The sequence below is a fragment of the Vombatus ursinus genome, unplaced genomic scaffold (assembly GCF_900497805.2).
Source record: "Vombatus ursinus unplaced genomic scaffold, bare-nosed wombat genome assembly UNPS02014822.1, whole genome shotgun sequence".
Classification (NCBI taxonomy): Eukaryota; Metazoa; Chordata; class Mammalia; order Diprotodontia; family Vombatidae; genus Vombatus; species Vombatus ursinus.
This window is the reverse complement of record NW_020954600.1, coordinates 837,217-851,858: the sequence shown is the minus strand read 5'-3', so window position 1 is coordinate 851,858 and position 14,642 is coordinate 837,217. Positions and strand designations below refer to the sequence as shown.

The window sequence follows — 14,642 nt, the reverse complement described above, 5'->3', positions numbered from 1 at the left end:
GGGGCTCTCCCTAGGAGTTCCATAAGCAGAAGTGCTCCTGGGTCACCTTTTGGCCCAAAACCACGGGCAACTGGAGAGCAGTCCCTTCATTCTTATCCTGCCCAGCCAGACAATTCATTTCAATAATTTCATGGGAACTTCTGAGCAAGGAGATTCCTTCCACCTAGTAGGGAGTTGCGGGGCAGACATGAAAATTAGGTGACTTGCCCACACTGCTAGTGTCAGAGCAGTCCAGCTCTGTATCCCTAACCTTTAGGCCACCCCACAGGCCAAAGGTGAGAAGGTAAGCCAGGGAGGATTTACTTACATTCTAAAGTGGGCAGAAGAAGCCAAGCCCATAAGTAAATATACATAACAATTAGGGGAACTGGGAAAAGCTTCTTAGGGGAAGTGTCCCTTGAGCCTTGGAGGAAGCTAAGGATTCTGGGAGGGGGAGGTGAGTAGAGTGGGCCCTCTGGGTTAGGAAGGCACTGGGCAAAGATCAAGAGGTGGGAGATGGAAGGCTAAACTGGGGGAACATCGAGTAGGTAGGTCATTTTGACTGTAACATAGAGGGTGTGAAGGAGAGGAATGTTAAATGGTTAGAAAGGTAGGCTGGACGGAGGCATCATGGGACAGATGGAGTGATGGAGAGAGAACTGGCCTGGGTTGTGGGACCCTGGGCAAATCATCTAACCTCCCCATGCTCCAGGCAGTGCTCTGAGGCTGAAAATGGCAGAGAAGTAACTGGTCTGCCTGGCTGATGGAGTTCCTTCATTCCCAGAAAGGGAGATGGGAGTGGGGAGCAGCTGAGAGAAGAAAGGGGACTGGCACCTGACAGTGGAGGGCTTTCAATGCCAAAGGAAACTGATTAGGTTCCCACAGAGGCAGAACACTTGGCGAGCTCCTAGTAACTTGGGAGTTACTGCTTTGAAGTTGTCCTCCCTATTAAACTGTGAGCTCTTTGAGGGCAGGAACTGCTTTTGCTGCTTTCTTTTGCATCCCTATCTCTTAGCCCAGGGACTGGCTGCTTTAAGACTTGCAAAGGAAAAATTACATTATCCCGTTTGATTCTCACAATCACCTCCAGGAGGGTTATTATCCCATTTTATGGATGTGGAATCTGAGTTTACCTGAAGCGCCTCATCCAGGATTGTCGTGAGGATTCAATGAGATAATATTTGTAAAGTACTTAGCACAGTGCCTGGCACACATAGTAGGTCCATATAAATGGTAGTTATTATTGTTATTGCCAGTGCCGCACTAAGCGGAACAAGTGTCTGGGTCAGGATTTGAACTCTTGTCTTTACGACTCCGAGTTCTGCGCTAGGCGGGCTGCCGTTAAGAATCCCTGAGTGCTCACATCTGCCCTTCGAGGTAGGTGCTGCGGATAGTCATTATCTTCATAGGTGAAGAAACAGGTTCGGAGAGTTTCAGTGCCTTAACCCAGCTAGTAAATGCTGAAACTGGGATTTGAACCTAGGGCTTCCTAACTCCAAGACCAGCTCTACTTAACGATTTCTATAGCGCTTTGTAAAACGACCCCCTTTCAACAACCCTGTGATGGAAGCGGTTGTTATTTTAGCTGCATTTTATGGATAAGGAAACTGAGGCTCTAAGTCTGACAGGGGTGGGGAACCTGCGGCCTCGAGGCCACATGTGACCCTCTAGGTCCTTGGGAGCGTCACATGTGGCCTCGAGGCCGCAGGTTCCTCATTCCAGCGAGGTGGACACTCGTTCCAGGATCCATAAGTCGGTCGGTATCCCAACTCAGTCTTCCGAATCTAACGCTTTCCACTCGGGATCATTACACCGTGCAACGTCAAGTGAGTTGCCTTGAGAGTTCCAGGACTCGGGTTTGAAATCTACTTTAGCACCCGTGTGATCTTGGGCAAGTCACCAGCTGTAAAAATCAAGCGGTTGCAGTTGACTGTGATCTCTATGGTCCCCTATAGCTCCAGGGCGGTCGGTTTTGCTCCCCTCTAGCACTGTCCTGGGGCGCTGGGACGCTCAGGGGGTGGGATCAGTCTCCAGCTCCGAAGTTTGCTTTCGCTTCCCACCTGTACGCCCGGCGGCTAGCCGGGTCCGCACCCGGGCTGCTCCCTTCTCTCCAGGTAGTGCGGGCCAGGAGCGGACAGCGCCTTGGCCCAGGCCCAGAGGGGGAGGTTGCGTGCGTGTGGGCTCTCGCCAGCTCGTGGGTGTCGCAATCGCGGGGCCGTAGCCGAGAGCAGAGCCGGGACCTTTGCTCCGCGAGTTGTGTCCGGAGCAGTGTCTCCGGGGGTGGGGACAGCGGGGCTGGCTCTGAGGCTGCCGGGATTGGGCTGGGGGGACCGGGAGGGCAGCGCAGGGCAGAGGGGCACCCCTTGCCAGGGGGTGAGGACAGGCAGGGAGTAGCTCTGGGCTGCAGGGAAGTGGCCTTGGTCCCTCGGGGGGTGGGGGAGTGAATGGGGGATGGGGGTGACGGCTGAGCAGGGGAGGGCTGGGGAGGAGTCATGGGGGGGTAGGAGGCTGCCCCCGGGAGGCTGGATCCCGGCCGGCGGGCAGAGCCCAGGCCGGCAGTAGCGAGGGGTGTTCCAGGCAGACGCCCTCTGGACCCCTCCCCGCCCGCAGCCTTTCCCCCACATTCACTTCCCTGGGGGGCTCTGGCTCCCTTTCCACTGCCCAGTTCCAGCTTCTGGCCGCCTGGCTAGCTCGCTCGCTCTCCTCTGGTCAGAGGGACTGCACCAACCTGCCTTCCCAGCAAGGGGGCTCCAGAGGCATTGTCCAGCAAGGGCACCAGGCCTGAGGATCTGGTGGGTCATAGGGCTGCGGGGCTGGGAGAGGGTTTCCCTTGGAAGTGGACTGGGACCCTCAGGGGGAAATGGGAGACCTGGTAGAGTCTGGTGGCAAGGATGTGTCTGGGTGGGTGGGTGGGCTGCCCTGTTGGACGCTTAGGGAAGAGGGGTCTCAGTGGGGAGGGAAGCTCTGTGCTGGCCGGCTCTGTTGAAATCCCGGGAAGATTCCTCCCAAGTACTAACTAGAGAGAAAAACAGCGGGGGCAGAAATGACTGGATAGGGGTTTTGGTGAATTCTCCTAAGGAAGAGGTCCGGGGTCCTAGGTCCGGGATTCTATTCTGGGATGCCAGGAGGTGGCAGCAGCAGGCGCGCTCGCTGAAAGCCGATTCTTGAGAGGTTAAGAGAGTGACCTGTGCCATTGGCAGAGAGTTCCATCCCTTGTCCTCATTCAGCGGTGGCAGCACTCAGAGCCCTAGTCTGAAGGTTCAACCCTAGCTTCCAGGTGGGGCATTGGAGAAAAGACTAGCTAAGTAGGGGGAAAATGGGGTGATAACATACCTAAATGCCCCCTAACCCCCAACCAGCATCGAATCTCAGAGCTGGACCATTCCTAGAGCCCTGACCCCTCTCTGTTTCAGAAAGTGGACTGGGGCTGAGTCTCTGGGGCACCTTAACCCTGTGTCCCTCCCACAGGACAGCTCCTTGGGGATGTCCAGGACCTCAAGAGGAGATGTCCTCATGGCTGGGGCTACCTGTGCCTGATATCACTCCTGGTAAGCTCGGTTCATTCCCCTACAGAGGACTCTTGTCCTAGACCTATTCTAGGTCCCCAGAAATAAGCTTCATTCTTCTTATGACCCTGTCTTCTCTCTGAAAGTCAGTCAACAAGTATTTATTAAGCACCTACTATGTGAACGGCGCTGTGTTGGGGATACAAAAAAAGACAAAAAAAAATCTTTGCTCTCAAGGACCTCACAGTCTGGGGAAGGGAAGGATTCTTCCTTGGATTTCTGGTCCCTCGTTTTTAGACTAGCCCTATCGTGGCCAATAGTGTTTCCAGTTATTGTTTCTCACCTCCTGACGACAAAGCTCATCGGAGCATACGTTTTATTGGAGGTTACCTAGTCTAACTCCTTCATTTGAAAATTAAAAAAAAAATGTATTGAACCATCCCATTAAACAAAGAATAAAGAAGGTCGGGGGTGGGGGTGGTGGTAGGAGAAGCAGCTCAGCAAAACTAGCCGACACATCAATTGAATCTGTGTATGTGATGTTCTGCACCCATAGTCCCCCACTTCTGCAGGTGCATTTTCTCATCTTGTCTCTAGAACTTTAATCCTCCCCCTCATTTCATTGATGGAGGTTCTGAGACTCAGGAAAGTGAAGTGATTGGACCAGAGTCATAGGTAGTAAATGGTAGGGCTGAAATTTATACTTGGGCCCTCCAAATCCAACTGAAGTCAATTTCCAACATACCATGTTCTAGAAAGAGCTGGCAAGGTTATCCATGCTTATCCAGTTTCTGGCTTTGAGGAGTCATGGATATTCTCTGAGACAGACTTATGCAGGGGCAAAGGGGAACGTGCCCATTTAACAGATTAGGAAATTGAGGTAGCTGAACCAGAAGGGAGGGACTGGTCTCAGGACATACATAAACCCTGGTGGCCTGACTCCCCAAACTGATGCTCTGCTGCCCTCTAAGGGTAGAAACAAGATGGTCATTTCCCAAAGCATTGGGTCTGAGTTGGGGCTGACTCTTTCTATCTTCAGAATCGGTTGTGGAGCTGTGGAAGGCTGAAGCCCAGGATGCTAAGCAGCTATGGAAGGCTCAGACTCAAGATGTGGGGGACAGCCTGGGAAAGGCTGGTAGCAGCTTCATCCTCGGGGAGGAAGCCAGGACTTCCTATCCCAGTGAGGGGGGCTCAGAGGGGGGGCAGGACGCAAGACCAACATCTGTTCTATTTCCCTGCTCCGAGGTTCATGCAGAGTCCACAGGTGAGGGGTGTTTGGATCGGGGAGAGCATGGGGGGGGGCTCCTAACCAAGCCCTCATGTTGGTGCCCACCAAAGGGCATGAGGGACAGGTAGTTTGGGAGGGGGGTAGGACTGGTAAATACAGACATCCAGGACAGCAGGGCTGGTGAGGGGGCTACTAGTACTGAAGAACCGTGAACCTAATTTGGAGTCCAGGGACTTGAGTCCTATACCTGCTTACTAAGTGACCTTGAGCCAGTCATTTCCTCTCTGGGCTCCACTGGTAAAATGAGGGTATCCCCCAGCTTTAAATTCTATGATCAGATGCTTTATATCAGTAAGCATCTGTCATTCACCTCCTTTGTGTCTGGCCCTTTCCTAAGAACAAATACAAAAATGAGACAGTCCCTGCCCTCAAAGAGCTTAGAGTCTCCCAGAGTGTTACAACATGTTCACAGATAAATACATACAAGGTATGTATGAAATACATACACAGTGCTGGTGGGGGAAGAGCTAACACCTGAGTTAATCAAGAAAGGCCTTTAGAAGGAGGTGGCATTGAACTGAGCCTGGAAAAGAGCCAGGGGTTACACTTGTCAATCAGCAGACATTTGTGTAGTGCCTGCTACCTGTCCAGCAGGGGGAAGAAGTGAGCATTCTTGGCTTGGGGAGGAGTCTGGTCAAAGGGCCAGTGAGTGAGTGAGTGTTGCGAGAGGGAATGTTGACTTGGGGAAAGCAAAATAGACCTGTTTGGCTAGAAGGGATAGTGAGTGGGTGAAAGTAGCTGCAGCTATAAGAGGTTTTCAACACCAAGCCCAGGCGTTTATGTTTCATCTCCCCTGCCATTAAACAAGCATTTATTAAAATTATGTGTCAAGTACCGCATTTATCTCCAGGAATATGAAGACAAAACCAAAAACAGTTTCTGCCCTCAAGGAGCATTTATTCTATTGGAGGATTTTTCAGTTTTATCCTCAAGGCATTTGGGAGTTTCTTGAGCAGGGGAGTGACATGGTTAACACCTGCAAATGCAACATCAGTTTGGTAGCTGGGTGCAGAATTGATTGGAGAGAGGAAAGGCTAAGGGCACAGAGACCAATCAAGAGGTTATTCTAATAGTCCAGGCTAGAGGGGATGAGGGTCTGACCTTGCATAGCCATGGTAAGAGTAAAGAAAAGGAGAGATAGATATGAGAGATACTGAGGCAAGACTTGGCAATGGGGAAGGGGGAGTGAAAGAAAAGCATGGAGAATGACTACTAGATTGTGACAGTGCCCTCAACAGAAGAGGACAGTTAAGAGAGAAATGTGTTGGAGAGAAAAGATAATGAGTTTTGTTTTGAAGTGTTTCAATAGTTAGGAAGACAACCATGGCTAGGATCACACAAATCCAGAGAGGAGGATGTACTCGGAAGTTGAGGGTAGTCTCCAGTATTGTTGAATGCTGCAGAAAGGTCAAGGAGGATGAGGACTGAGAAAAGGTCACTGGACTCAGCAACTGAGAGATCACTGATGGCCTTGGAGTGGTGAGAACAGAAGCTAGAGTGGAAGCCAGAGAGAAAGGGCTGGGACTCATGTAATATACTTCCTTCCTGCTGGAGAGATGGGGGACTGTGGGTGTGGATTTTGCATACATTCTCAGATTTGCATACTTTGTTGATTTGTTTTTCCTTAACTGTTTTTCTTTACCCACTTTTGGATATTAGGAAACAAATGATGTTAAGAAAAGGGGGAGAGATAGCATGGCTTGGGCATTAGGAAGGCCTGAAACCCAGATTGGACACATAATCATGGGCAAGCCTTCCCAGCTAGAATGTGAGCTCTGTGAGCGCAGGGAGTTTCCTTTTTGTCTTTGTCCCCCCCAGTGAGTGGAGGCAGCATACACGCACAGCCAGTGTGATACTGGGTGAGGCCTATACCTCCTGGTGCCCCTAGGCAACTTCCTAAAACTATTAAGTTGCAGAAAGTGTGCCCATTGGTAGAGAAAATGTCACCCAGGCTCCTGGTGCCAGTGAGATCACAGGCCCAGTCTGTAGCCTTCTCCCTCAGCACACAGTAGGTGTCTAATAAATGCTAATAATTGACTCAACCTTCTTATGCCCCAGATATCTCTCTAAGACTATAATCATCCATCAATCAAATGCAGCTACTCTGAGGTGGTTGGTGAGAGGTTCACCTGCATAGATGAAATCCCAAGTCTGGACCAAAAGAACAAGCGCATCCAAATTGTAAAAAAAATTTCTATGTTCCTACAGAGCAGCGGCCACTGAAGAGGAAAAAGGGGCCGGCTCCCAAGATGCTGGGGAACGAGGTCTGCAGCGTCTGTGGGGACAAGGCTTCAGGCTTCCACTACAATGTCCTGAGCTGCGAGGGATGCAAAGGATTCTTCCGCCGTAGTGTGATCAAGGGGGCCCGCTACACCTGCCACAGCGGTGGCCAGTGCCCCATGGACACCTACATGCGCAGGAAGTGCCAGGAGTGTCGCCTGCGGAAGTGCCGCCAGGCGGGCATGCGGGAGCAGTGTAAGGGCCCAGGGACCCTGGGAAGGATGGGGGCAGCCGGGCCATCTGGGCACGCGGGGGCAGCGTAAGGGACCCTGGGAAGGATGGGGTTGGCTGGGCCAGGGCACGCAGGGCTAGCCTGGGGTCGCTCTCTGGCTTCTTTCCAAGCACAGACTTCCCTGACCTCCCTCCCCCCAGTTCTTCATATCCTCTCCCTCTGGAATCTCTTTGGAGGTTCTGTGCATCTCCTCCCCCTCTGGTGTATTCCTCTTGTAGACTACAAACTCCCAGTGGGCAGGAAATGTTCATTCCTGGTGCTTCATCCTCAGTGCCCGCCCAAGGCCCTGCTTCTCTTTCCCCATCCCCTGGCCTCGCCTCACCTCCAGCCACGCCCCTAGGTGTCCTGTCCGAGGAGCAGATCCGCCTCAAGAAGCTGAAGCGTCAGGAGGAGGAGCAAAGCCAGGCGTCATCGCTGACCCCGCAGGCCCCCTCGCCGCCCCTGGCCCTGCCTCAGCTCAGCGCCGAGCAGCGGGGCATGATCGAGAAGCTGGTGGCCGCCCAGCAGCAGTGTAACCAGCGCTCTTTCTCTGACCGCCTCCGGGTCACGGTACCCTTGGCACGAGGACGGAGGGGCTGGTGGGGGTCTGTGACCCTTGGCCCCTGTCTCAAAGTGCCCCTCCTGCTCCTGTTCCCTCTGAACAGCCCTGGCCTCTGGCCCCAGACCCCCAGAGCCGCGAGGCCAGGCAGCAGCGTTTTGCCCACTTCACGGAGCTAGCCATCGTCTCTGTGCAGGAGATCGTGGACTTTGCCAAGCAGCTGCCCGGCTTCCTGCAGCTCAGCAGGGAGGACCAGATCGCCCTGCTCAAGACGTCGACCATTGAGGTGACTCCAGATGTCTGCCTCTGGGGAGGCTGGTCCATGGGTGGGGGTGGAGGTGGTCAGCAAGCACCCTTTGAGCACCCACCGTGTGCCAGGCCCTCTGCTAGGGATATGGAGAAAGGCCAAAATACCCTCCCTGGCCTCTGTGAGCTCCCATTCGAATGGGGGAGATGTCTACAGGGAAAGGGGGAGGTCATCTCAGAGCGAGGGCACTAGCGGGGGAGAGGAAGGCCTCCTGTACCGGGTGGGATTGGCGAGGAGTCTGGAAGGCAGCCGGAAGGCAGAGGGGGAGGGTGATCCAGAAATGGAGGGTCCACAGCGGCTGGGGGGAGATGCAAGGAGGCCAGGGATCAGGACACCCTGGCCAGGCCTCCCAGAGCAGGAGTGACTGGCCTGTGCTCCACAGGTAATGCTCCTTGAGACATCCCGCAGGTACAACCCTGGCAGTGAGAGCATCACTTTCCTCAAGGATTTCAGCTACAACCGCGATGACTTTGCCAAGGCAGGTAAGGAGCCTTGGGCTGGGACAGGTTGGGTTTGGGCAAAGCCAGGAGGCCTGGAAGTCTCTCCTTTGTTTTGGGGGATCCAGAATGATGGCAGAGCCAGACAGACGAGGGAGGCCTTGAAGGACAATGGAAAAAGCGCTAACCTGAGAATCTTGGATCTGAGTTCAAATTCCACCACTGCCGTGTGGCGCCTGTGTGATGTCTCTGGGTTCCATTTTCTCTTTTGTAAAATGAGGAAGTCAGACTAAATCCCCCAACTCTAGATCTCTGATCTTGTGATATGGGTGGGGCGGAGGAGAAGGGAGGGCAGGAGAGTGGAGAGCATCCTCCCAGCCAGGAGACAGCAAGGCCGATCTGGAGTTGGGTCAGGCCTTTGAGGCCTGCGTGCGTGATGGGCGAGGCCTCTTCCTGGCTCTAAGCAATTCCTTCCCCTTCATCTCCACTAGGCCCTTCCCATTATACAGCCCAATACAGTCTAACAAAGATTATTAACAATAACTGGGGCAGCTGGGTGGTGGGGTAGATACAGCACCATCACTGAAGTCGGGAGGACCCGAGTTCAAATTCTGCCTCACACTTACTAGATGTGTAACCTTGGGCAAGACACTTAACCTCGATTAATCCTCTGCTATGGGAAAGGAAAGAGGCCTAGTGACTAGGGGTCAGTATTAGCATCAGGGAGACCTGGGTTGGTCCCACCCCTGACACATAATAATGCCTGAATGACCCTGGCCAAGTCACTTAGAACTTGATAAGACAGTAAGTTGTAGAGAAGGTCCTGACCCATACTGGGAGAGTTTCCTTGTCTGAAAGTTACTTATACCCATGAAATCGCCAGTCCAGTTCTTATCCCCCGTACGAGTAATATAGAATAATTACTAGCCATGAATGGGAATTTGATCTTCTATAATTGTTTCCTACATCCCAACCTCTTCTCCCAATTTTTCCCTAAATATTTTAAAACTGTATCGATATCAGGGCAGTGAGGCGGCACAGTGGATAGAGCAGCAGCTCTGGAATCAGGAGGACCTGAGTTCAAATTTGGCCTCAAACATGTATGAGCTGTGTGACCCTGGGCAAGTCACTTAACCACTCTTCACCTCCCCCTCTCTCCCGCCCTGCAAATTTATTGATATCATTTGGTTTTATATCATCATTTCCAAGTATCCTTCCCCTCTGCTCTATCCCTCAAATCATCCCTTGTAACAAAGCATTACAAAAGAATATAAGAAACAAAAGCAATTCAACAAAATTTACCAACATACCAACCATTTCTGATAGTGCATGCAACGCTCCACACCCCAAGGCCCCCACCTCTGCAAAGGAGGAAGGAGTTACCCTGACCTTTGAAAAATTTTTTTTTAAGTCTCCTTTCTCTGGCTCAATTTTGCCATGTTGTTCTCAACAACTCCCCATCTCGGGGTCAGGGAACTAACTGGCTTAGAGGATAAGGACCATTTTTGGGTGGAGGTTTGGAAGCTGCTCCCAGCCTGAAAGATTTTCTCCAAGAATTAGCTCATATTGAGAGTTTCCAATAATGTTGAAACAGAGGTGACCCAGAGCTGCGTGGGAAAGAGATTCTTCTAATATTCCATTATCACCATCATCCTCATCATTATTTTTATTTTATTTTATTTTTTGGTGATTTCATCAGTGTGGGAAATGCCCTCCATTAAATCAATTGGCTTTAATCTGTACCTTAGAGAGTTTCCCAGAGCCCTGAGAAGTAAGTGACTTGTCCAGGTCACACAGCCCATGTGTAACCTATGTCTTGTGATGCCAAGGCCAGCCCGCTTTTCATCACACTAGGTTGCCTGTCATTACGTTATCATGAAACACATAATAATATCTAGCATGTTTAAGGTTTACAAAATGCTTTTCTTACAACAACCCTGTGAGGCAAGGAGAGCAGGAATTATTGTTCCCATTTTACAGGTGAAGAAAGTGAGTCTCAAGGCAGTGAAGTGATTTGCCCAAAGTAACCCAGCCTGTCACTTAGTGGGTTTCTACAGCTGCTCCTAGACTGTTGATAAAAATCAGGGTGAAAGTACAGGAAATGACTAATCCGTAAGTCTGGAATAGCAAAAAGAAAACTAAATGGTTTCTAAGTTTGAAGGAGCGTGGCTGACCAGCAGAACAGGGACAGCGGAATTCTGGCTGTTTAGATGGGGAACAGCTCTCCTAGAGGTTGGAGAGTAGGAGACAGGGATGCTGAAAGCTCAGCAGGCCCACTGGCATCTATAGTAAATGCCAACGCCCCTGAGACCACTGGTTCTGGGGTCAGGGGCCCTGGAAATGACTTTGAATCTGTGATCCCCCTCCCTGGTCTTCGGCTTTCTCATCCGTATTATCAGGAGGTGGTTAGACGGGACATCTGGGATCCAGTTTTCCAGTCCTGGGGATGTGTCAGAGGGGCCCTCATGAGCTCCCCTAAAGGGGCTGTGGGCTGCCCTGCTGTGCCAGCTTTAACCCTGTCCTGTGGCCTCACTCCCCAGGGCTGCAGGTGGAGTTCATCAACCCCATCTTTGAATTCTCCCGCTCCATGAACGAGCTTCAGCTCAACGATGCCGAGTTTGCTCTGCTCATTGCCATCAGCATCTTTTCTGCGGGTGTGTATCAGGGCCGGGAGGTGGGCAGTGGGGCTGTGTCCTGAAGGACTCTGGGGGCTCAGGGCTGACCAGGGAGGATGGAGGAACTCCCCCATCTTCTGGGTGCCCTGAGCCCTTCCTCAGACCTCCTCCTTGTCTCTGAGGGTGGCCCACAGACAGGCCCAACGTACAGGACCAGCTTCAGGTGGAGAGGCTGCAGCACACCTATGTGGAGGCCCTGCATGCCTACGTCTCTATCCACCACCCAAATGTGAGTGTTTCTCATGGCATCCTAGCCCTCCTGTCCAATCCTGAGTTCATGGTGTAGAAAGCCAGCAGAGAGTAATGGCAAGAGTGTGGGACTTGGAATGTGGAGCACCTGGGTTCAAGTCTTCCCTTGGACATTTACTTAGCTGTGTGATCCTAAGCAAGTCACTTACCTACTCTAAGACTTGGTTTCCCTATCTATAAAATGGGCATAATAGTAGCAAATGCCTCACAGGGTTGGTATGAAAATCAAATGAAATGATAGATAGATAAACAAAAAGATAAAGCATTTACTAAGAGGATGCTAGGTGTCAGGCATTGTGCAAAGCACTAGGGGTACAAGTACAAGCCAACCAAACTCCCTGCTCTCAAGAAGCTTCCATTCTAATGGGGGAAGAAAATGCAGACAGAGAAAACTGGAACTAGGGGTGGGGAGGAGGTGGAGAGGGGCCAGGCAGGAGGGAGGTAAAGCATGGTTGAGATCCCCAGGAGGGAATCGCCAGGCAGGAGAGAAGGGCCTTGGGGAGAGGATGCTGCAGGGTGAGGAGAAGGAAATGATGTCTATAAAACACTCTGCAAACTTGAAGAAGGCACTAGGAGACACTCGCTATTATTGATGAGGACCCTGGTGGTTATTTCCACAATCTTTCCCATCTTCTTTTGGAGCAGCTCTCTGGCCACAAAATTCCCAGATGTTTCCTACTTCTCCCACAACTTCCCCTTACCCTGCAGTATCATCGGCAGGGGAAGAAACTGAGGCCTCTGTTCTTCCGCCCCCCTCTCCCCCCCAGGATCCCTTGATGTTTCCACGGATGCTGATGAAGCTGGTGAGTCTCCGCACCCTAAGCAGCGTCCACTCAGAGCAAGTGTTCGCCCTCCGCCTGCAGGATAAAAAGCTCCCGCCCCTACTGTCGGAGATCTGGGACATGCAGGAATGATCCTCTTCTGCGTCCTAGCCTCGTGTGCGCTGGGGCAAAGGATGGGCCTTGGCCTCAGCCTGGGCTCCTTCGGGGTGGTGGGCCAGTGTGTGGATATGGGGGAAGGGCTGCGGAATGAGGAAGGGAAGACATCTCTTTGGGCTGGGTTGGGGTGGAGATCCTAAATGGGGCATTAAAAGAGAGTTGAAGGGTTGGGAGTTCTCTGGCTATTAGGGGAAATGGGGACATGGTCCAGGCAGAGAGGAATGACCAGCTTGGGATGCCTGTTTTGCACCAGGCTCTCCAAGCCCACTTCCATCGCTTCCTGCCTTCTTCATATCTGTTGGTCGCCTGACATGTCTGTGCCTGGCTGAGAAGACACCCTGGGCATGACGTGTACCATCTCGCAGCCTGACCAATGGGACATCCTTTGGCCAGAATGACCCACAGGAATGTAAAATGGAGACTAAAGGGTCTGGGTTTCTAAAGAAGGGAGGGAGACCTGTGGAAGTGGAAATTCTTGGAGGTCAAACCAAGGACAGAATCTCTGCTCCGGCGCCATCCTCTCGCCTTTCATCCCAGATGATAGTTCGTTTATAAGATATGTGTGGGTGTGATCTCATTTGAGCTCTGCACCTATCCTGGGCTCTCTGTAGGGGCTGCCAGACATCGGGGGACCTTGGCCATCCCCTTTTTGTCTGAATTATCTGGATCGTATCCAGAATAATCAGGATCCCATGTCCAGCTGTCTGGTCCTTCAGAAGATCAGGGTTCTACTCAATGAAGGGAGATGGATCTGTGCCCCTCTCTATCAGGGTAATAGAGTCCCAAGAAGGCTGATAAGATTTTTTTAAAAAGTCAAAAATATCATAAGCTTTGACCTAGAAGAGCCCTTTAGAGGTCATCCAGGCCAAGACCCTCATTTTACAGATGAGGAAGCTGAAGCTAGGAGGAGGGCGATGACCGGCCCAAGGTCCCCTTAGCAGCAGAGCTGGGATTCGAACCCAAGGACACAAGAATCCTTCGAGTCCTTTCGCCCTAGCCATAAGTTACCGCCACGCCCACTCCGCCAGGGGTCCCCCTTCGTCCCAGCCGAACTTCATGTCCCGTCATGCATCGCGGGGCGCCCCCTGCCCCTCCCTACCTCGGTGTGCGCCTTGTTCAGGAGGTGACAGCTTGCGGCTGTCCTTCCCTGCATCCCTCCCCCACCTCTTGCAGTAGGAGTAATATGTTCCACTCCAACCCCCCCCCACACACAAAATACCCCTCCCTTTTCTGGAGCTGCAGCACCTGGGCATTTCCCAAACCGTGACGGCGGTGGGGGGAGGCGGTGGGAACGGCAGTACGGAACACCGGCCAACGCAGCCACTCGTTTGTTCTCAGAAGCATCTTCCAAGGTATATCAACGCTTCGTCTCCAAAATGGACAATGTCAGCATCTATAATTAAAAGAGATTTGCACAGTAAAAATTTACGCCGACGAGTCCTCCCCTCCCCAACCGGACCAATGGTGTGTGCCCCGGGGGAGGCGAGCCAATAGCCGCCCCTCACCTTCGCTTCGGTGCTAGTGGTACGGTCCGCCCCGCCCGGCCCCTCCTGCCCTCCCGCAATGGTACACCCCCAACCCCCTCTCCAGTGTAGATGCGGAACTGGTGCGAGGCGCGGAACGCAGGGAGTCTGCGCTGCAGGCCTCCGCGCGCCCCCGGCCCGGCCTCGGCCCGCGCGCCCCCGGCCCCGCCCCGCGTCGCGCAGCCCCGCCCCCCAGTCCAGGTGAGGAGACGAGCTGCGGCCTGGGACCGAGCCCGAGCCCGTGCCCGGATCCCGGATCCCCGAGCCCGAGCCCCGGGAGGGCGGGGAGGGACAAGACTGAGGTTCGAGGGGGCCCGCGGCGGGCGGAGCGTCAGAAGGGGAGGGGGCGGTCAGGAACGATGGGGGCTCTGAGGGGGAAGGAGGGGTCTCGGGGTGGGGGCTCTGAGGGGATGGAGAGGTCTAGGGGGATGGGGGAGCAGGGAAAATGAAGGCGGGGCTGTCAGGAAGGATGAGGGGATGGGGGCTCTAAGGGGGAAGGAAAGGTCTTGGGGTGGGGGCTTTCAGGAAGGCTTACAGCGCGGAATCTGAGGGGCGTGGGGGTCAGGGATGAGGATGGGGGCTCTGAAGGGGATTGTGAGGTCTGGGGAATGGGGGATGGGCTGTCAGGAAGGATTGGAGAAGGGGGGCTTTATGAGGAAGGGGTCTTGGGCTAGGGGCTCTGAAGAGGAT

General features: G+C 53.0%; 2 protein-coding genes across 12 annotated transcripts in view; both read left to right on the top strand.

Annotated features, from left to right (window-relative positions):
- The first annotated feature begins 451 nt into the window (after positions 1-451).
- On the top strand, positions 452-13,853 carry NR1H3 (nuclear receptor subfamily 1 group H member 3). Of its 9 annotated transcripts, XM_027837789.1 has the most exons (12): positions 461-527; positions 2,645-2,771; positions 3,448-3,527; positions 4,525-4,749; positions 6,982-7,248; positions 7,626-7,834; positions 7,930-8,109; positions 8,513-8,612; positions 11,108-11,221; positions 11,377-11,471; positions 12,259-12,429; positions 12,683-13,853. In XM_027837789.1, exons 3-11 carry the CDS (start codon positions 3,485-3,487, stop codon positions 12,403-12,405), a joined length of 1,380 nt encoding a protein of 459 aa, XP_027693590.1. In that variant the 5' UTR covers positions 461-527; positions 2,645-2,771; positions 3,448-3,484; the 3' UTR covers positions 12,406-12,429; positions 12,683-13,853. The 9 variants fall into 9 exon arrangements, 8 of the variants coding, with proteins under 8 accessions (XP_027693592.1, XP_027693590.1, XP_027693587.1 ...); XM_027837786.1 differs by having other exon boundaries at positions 3,393-3,527; positions 12,259-13,853; XM_027837785.1 differs by having other exon boundaries at positions 462-527; positions 12,259-13,853.
- A 284-nt stretch (positions 13,854-14,137) lies between these two features.
- MADD (MAP kinase activating death domain) overlaps positions 14,138-14,642 on the top strand; it is a 41,419-nt gene continuing 40,914 nt past the window's right edge. For 2 of the 3 annotated variants that reach the window (XM_027837649.1, XM_027837648.1), the window contains exon 1: positions 14,138-14,153. The gene's annotated coding sequence lies outside the window, so the exon portion shown is untranslated. Of the gene's footprint in view, positions 14,154-14,183; positions 14,255-14,642 lie in introns of those variants that run through there. The other variant, XM_027837642.1, reaches the window with a different exon arrangement.

Coding starts and splice junctions, on each gene's coding strand:
- NR1H3 (XM_027837787.1), top strand. CDS start 3,485: ATGTCCTCATGGCTGGGGCTACCTGTGCCTGATATCACTCCTG. Junction 4,750..6,981: donor GGTTCATGCAGAGTCCACAG/GTGAGGGGTGTT, acceptor ATGTTCCTACAG/AGCAGCGGCCACTGAAGAGG. Junction 11,472..12,258: donor TCTCTATCCACCACCCAAAT/GTGAGTGTTTCT, acceptor TCTCCCCCCCAG/GATCCCTTGATGTTTCCACG.